Consider the following 5,949-nt stretch of genomic DNA (forward strand, 5'->3'; position numbering starts at 1 on the left):
AATATTACAACAGAGATATACAAAGATGTTACTGCATTGTTATATTTAAAAAATATATGTATCTTACAATAGGGAAACGATTGAAGAGTATGACAACACATCCTTTCTGAACCCAAGGAGCTTAGGAGCTAATGCCAGGAAGAAAAAAAAACAATACAAATAAGCCTGTAATGAATCTTCCTAAGATAATGAAAACCAAGGGGCACTTGGGTGCCCCTTAACAGTCAGTTAAGCTCCAGAATCTTGATTTCGGCTCAGGTCATGATCTCAGGGTTGTGAAATGGGGGCCCACGTTGGGCTCACATGCTAGGCACGGAGCTACTTAAGATTCTCTCTCCTTCTCCCTCCCTCCCCTGGCCCCCTCCCTTTCAAATAAATTAATAAATAGATAAATAAATAAATATAATGAAAAACAATGTTACACATACAAGTCAACTCCCATAAAAATAATAGAATAAAGGACAAGAAAAACAGATTTTTTTTTTTTTAAATTAAGGAGAAGGAAACAGACTAATGAAGAGGAGTAGCTGATAGAGTGAATGTATCTAGGACTGAGTGAATTTCAAAGTAGAGAGATTACTCTTGAGGAAACATGGAAAGGTAAGCTGGAAATAATACCAAGATAGGTAATTAGGTAATACCTTGTTAGTGCTTATTATGTGTCAGGTCTAATCTGGGCATTTTGTATATATTAGCTTATTTAATTCTGTCAACAGCTGTATATGAAGGAGATTTTATATGGATGAAATGGACATGGAGAGGTTCAGTGACTTGCCCCAAGTCTAATTAGCTGAAAAGTGGCAGAGTTGATTATAGACCCAGGTAGTCTGTGTCCAGAGTCAGCACTCTCAGCCTTGACATTGTACACGTCAAGAGCCCACAGAGTAGAAAAGGGCATCCATTCAAATTTTAACCTAAGATAGTAAAAGCAAATGAATGGTAAATAACAAGTTTTCAAAGAAGAGGAAACTATGTTATGAAATACTCTAGAAAACAATTTTAAACGGATTATTAAATTATATTTTATTAATACCTGAAAAAGAAACCATTGATCATATGGAGTATTTTTTCCTTAGGCATGAGTTATGCCAAACACAACTCATCTCTTTTATCTTTATGGTTGCTATAGCTGATAAAGTGTGAATAAAACATAGCATGAGTTACCTTAATTTTCACAGAAATGTCTTTCTGTCTTATTAAAATTACAAAAATCTTCAAAATGGTCTTAAAACTGAAATTTAAATAAAACCTTGATGATTTAGTAATTGATTGAGTAAACACAAAGATGAATAGATGTCTCTAGTGATGCACGAAAAGTTTTGTTTTTAGCTTTTTAGGTTAAAATTATCCATCAATTAAATAGAGGATGGGGTTGGGACACCTGGGTGGCTCAGTGGGTTAAAGCCTCTGCCTTCTGCTCAGGTCATGATCCCAGGGTCCTGGGATCGGGTCCCACATCCGGCTCTCTGCTCAGCGGGGAGCATGCCTCCCCCCCCCTCTCTCTGCCTGACTCTCTGCCTACTTGTGATCTCTGTCAAATAAATAAATGAAATCTTTAAGAAAAAAAAAATAGAGGATGGGGAGGACTAAGCAGGAATTTGTATTTCTTAAAAAATGCCAAAGTTTTACTTGACTAAAAATGTTTGATATGATTCCAAGAATGCTAATGCACTTGAAGGGAGTGCTGTCAGAAATACAGTATACGGAACAAGGGCAGGAATGGATAGTATAATTCTAAGATCGCATCTAAATAGTTATGTTCCACCGGAGTGACACATAATGAAAGCAAATAATTAGGAGGGCAACATGGATGGTAAAAATTTGGACATTTATGAATAAACAACAGAAGTTTAGTCTGTAGAACAGGGGTGTGTGTGTGTGTATGTGCACATGCACACATGTGCGTGAGCTCTAGACCTAAGTATTGGGAATACATTGATCTTTTTTGAAGAACAGAACAGCATGATTTGATCCATATTTTAACCGTATTTTAACAGAACCACTCTGCTACTGATAAAGGATAGTTGGAAGAAAGGGAGGTAGGGGCAAGGGGCTCCCCCTGCCCTAAGAGGAAATCAGTCTTAAAAGGATTTTACACCACCTGGTAAGGAGCCCTCCACCCTTCCCCGAATGATAGGTAGATGACAAAAACCCAATTGAATGAGAGCATAGGGAGGATTAATCAAACTAAAACAGTTCTCCAATAATTGCATAAAACCCCCTAGATTTAGAAACTCTAGTGGCAACCCCTTGGGTCCCTTACCTCTTTGGGAGCTTTGTATTACCACTAAGTCAACTTTGTTTTACTCTAAGTAAACCTTGCTTCGCTGCCCGGTACTCTATCTTGTCTACTTCTTCATTCTTCAAAGTGGCGTGGCCAGGAACCACAGGCACAGAAAGAAGGAAAAGAAATCCTGCAATATTATATTGAGACAAAAGTGGAATGAGGTCAGGACAGATGCAAGGAAATAACATAGCTGATGATCCAGATGAGAGATATATGTTACCTGAATCAGGATGATTCCAAATGATGAAATACTATATCTTTTTGGCTTTATAATAACTTTAAAGGTGAAGCCAACAGGATTTGGAAGTATTATCTGTAGGGTGTAAAACACAATACACCAAGGTATTTGGCTTGAACTCTATGTTAGCCAAATAAATTTTAGATTTTAAAGAAACCTTAGAAACTTTCTCATCAAGCCTTTGATTCCTTTAAGAATGCTGTCTACAACAACCTGCTCCTCTTCAAACAGTTCCTTGACAAGGAACTTAATAACTCAGGCAGCACTCATCCCATTGTAGAATAGCTCTTTTTTTTTTTTTTAAAGATTTTATTTATTTATTTGACAGAGAGAGAGATCACAGTAGGCAGAGAGGCAGGCAGAGGGAGAGGGAGAGAGGCGAGCATGACCTGAACCAAAGGCAGAGGCTTAACCCATTGAGCCACCCAGGTGCCCCAGAATAGCTCTTTTTCTTACAATGAGCCAAAACCTGCTTCTCTGTGATAGACAAGTGTGATATTGTAGTTTATAAAAGGAAATAAATATTTGATCTTTGTCCTGTTTGGCACGCAACTCCTAAAGCCCTTGGAATTTTCTAAGTGACGATATCCATGACAAATCCTCTTCAAACACACTTGACTTTATGTTGACTTTATGGGGTCAATTTTAGTAAACATTTAAGGATGGGGGCGGGTCACTAAGGGAACCAATAATGTGATTAGAGGACTGGAAATTTCAGTCCCATCTCTGCAACCTCTGGGGAGTAGAGAGGGGTTCGAGATGGAATTGAGTCACCACTGGCTGGTTATTTAATCAGTCATGCAATGTTACAAAGCGTCTGTGAAAACCCAATAGGACAGGGTTGAGGGTAATTCCAGGTTGTTGAAATCATATGCCTCCATATGATACTGTGCTGGGGCTTCTAACTCCAAGGGAACAAAAACTCCTGCATTCAGAAACTTGCCCTGAGTATCTCTTCTTCTGGCTGTTGATTTGTATCCTTCATATATTTTGCAATAAACCAGCAATCTATTGAATAAACAGGGCTCCGGAGTTCTGTGAGCCCATCTAACAAATTATTCAAACCTATGGCGGGGGTTGGAGGGAAGGGTATGGGATTTTCTGATTGTTAGCTAGTTATTCAGAAGCACAAGTAACAACCTGGATTTGTGATTGACATCTGAAGCGGGGGCAGTCAATAAGACTGAAACTTTAACCTGTGGAATCTCCAAGAAGAGAGTGTCAGAATGGAGTTGAATCATAGAACACCTAGCTGGTGTCTGAGACTTGCTTGATGTCGGGGGGAAAAAATACACACATATTGGAATTGGTGTCAGAATTGTGGCAAGTGAATGAGAAAAGATGAAAAACCTGGTAGAAAGGTGGGTAAGAGAAGAGTGGAAAGGAACCGTATTTGTTTCTTCACTGGTATGTCCCCTGTCTATAGCATGGAATGTAGCATTAGGTGTGTAATAAGTACTTTTTTTTTTTTTTTTGCTATCTGAGCAATTTGTAAGAAGAGCATTGGGTCAAAATGATGTGACCATAGGTTATTAATTCATCATTTCTTAATGAGTGTATAAGAATACAACTGAAAGGTTTTCTCTACCCATCATGCTTATATAGGTGTTTTACTGATTCAGTGAGTTTGCTTGTGACGATGGTGCGGGTTTTTGTTTGTGTTTTGTTTCATTTATGGTGATGGTTTTAAAGGAATGAAAAATACCCATGTATTCTAGTTTTTGGTTCCATGGTGTCCTAAGTCTCAGCTTCTCAGCTATATTAAAGTGTACATACCCTTTAAATTAGGAGTGAGATACAAAATATAAACAGGTACAGTTTGGTTGCCAATCAGAGTGAATGCTGGCCAGTCCGGTGCATATTAGCTAATATCCGCCTGCTTCAAACTATGGGAGAATCAAGCTATTAGAGTGCTGAGTTTAAATACTACATATTTTTATTTTGTCTTTATTGTAATGAACAAGCCCTGTCTTTAGCTCCTGCTGTGCACTTTTGGAGGGTCTTCCATATGGTTGCTGCTAAGTATTTTGGCATTTTCCCAAATGTTACAATTGGGTCAGTGGGGGGGATTGTATAGGAGTAATAAAACAAGGGTGACTGCTGCAGGGAGGAGTACGATTACTACGCACATAACAGCTTATTGCCTCTCATGCATTCAAGCACAGCTCAGTGCCATTCATTACAACAGGCAGCCAGGGTAAACCGCCTTTTGCCTCAGAGTTTTCGCCAGAAAGGCCAGCCTTACGCGCAGAGCCTACATGTTCTTGTTTACATTTTTTCCCCATTTCCGTACTTGTCCCGTAATATTTAGAATAATTTGAGGATGAATGAGACAATTATACTTTGCATTTTACCATGTCATTCTGAGAAAGTTCTCCTGAGCAGTCTCTTAGCTACATTCTAGCAACAACAGTAGGATTATCAGTGGCCCTGAGGACTTTGAGATGAGAAAAAAAATGGGGAAGCAAATTCTGACTCCCACAAACACTTAGAAATCTTTGAGACATGATTCATAAAGCCAGAGGTGACTAATAGTATTGACACTATTACTGGAGTGTTTTCCCTGGCAGAAATGCCATGAAACAAAGGCTACTACTATTTTTATCCTGTAGGAGACAAGTATTTCTTAAGGCTCTAACAGATTGCAAGGAAAAAAGTTCACAGCAGAATTAAGATTTTAAATAGCGAGATAATATATTAAACTGAGGTATGTGTGTACACACACACACACACAGAATGAAGTAAAACAATGAACTTAAGGTCTTGCTCCAAAGACTATGTTTTCCATATTTATGCTTATATTCACAAGTATTCTTTAAATAATTTATTATGCTTTTCCTTTAGGGGCTCCTCTCCCCACCTTAAGCACCAAGATCCAGCTATATAGCATTCTAATAGGTTCACAGTATACTCATGAATTTTTCCTGAACAATTACAAGAAATCGAAAATTTTTAAGAAACAGAATTGGAGACGTTTAAGCCAGGATACAAATATGGGGGGATTTTTTGTTGTTGTTTCCGACCAAGAATAGTAAATAGTGTTGCATTCAGAAAGTTGTTCCCTATTCCTTCCGTTCCCCGCCATTCTCAAGCCTAGGAACAGGATTCCCAGAGACACACCGGGTGGTTGGCACCCTGGGCCCTGCCAGGTAGGTGAACGCCTCCGGACCCACAGGGGGCTACGCCGGTGAGCGCCCGGGAGATTGCTGACGAGTCAGGGCGGAAAAGAACGTGAACTTCGGAAACACCGCCAGGGCTCGGACCACAGCTCGGCATTCAACCAACCCCTGCACTTATGAAAGTACCGATACTGACAGCAACGGGATGGTTGTAAACCAACTGGTTCCGGGACGACCCACACTTGTCCTAAGACGCTGGAGACCCCCACTTCCAGCTTCCTCCAAGAAAGGAAGAGAGGGCTAAC

At 39.5% G+C, this 5,949-nt stretch overlaps 1 protein-coding gene across 5 annotated transcripts in view; it reads right to left on the reverse strand.

Moving 5' to 3' along the window:
- Window positions 1–5,949, reverse strand: part of LOC309871102 (uncharacterized protein) — a 54,108-nt gene that overhangs the window by 47,674 nt on the left and 485 nt on the right. For 4 of the 5 annotated variants that reach the window (XR_014315033.1, XR_014315034.1, XM_082743788.1 and 1 more), the window contains exon 2: window positions 2,264–2,414. Coding sequence is in view for 3 of the 5 variants with exons in the window: in XM_082743788.1 (XP_082599914.1) it covers window positions 2,293–2,414 (122 nt within the window). In the remaining 2 variants the exon portion in view is untranslated. Of the gene's footprint in view, window positions 1–512; window positions 915–2,263; window positions 2,415–5,949 lie in introns of those variants that run through there. The other variant, XM_082743789.1, reaches the window with a different exon arrangement.

This window comes from Mustela nivalis (assembly GCF_964662115.1).
Source record: "Mustela nivalis genome assembly, chromosome: 1".
Taxonomy (NCBI): domain Eukaryota; kingdom Metazoa; phylum Chordata; class Mammalia; order Carnivora; family Mustelidae; genus Mustela; species Mustela nivalis.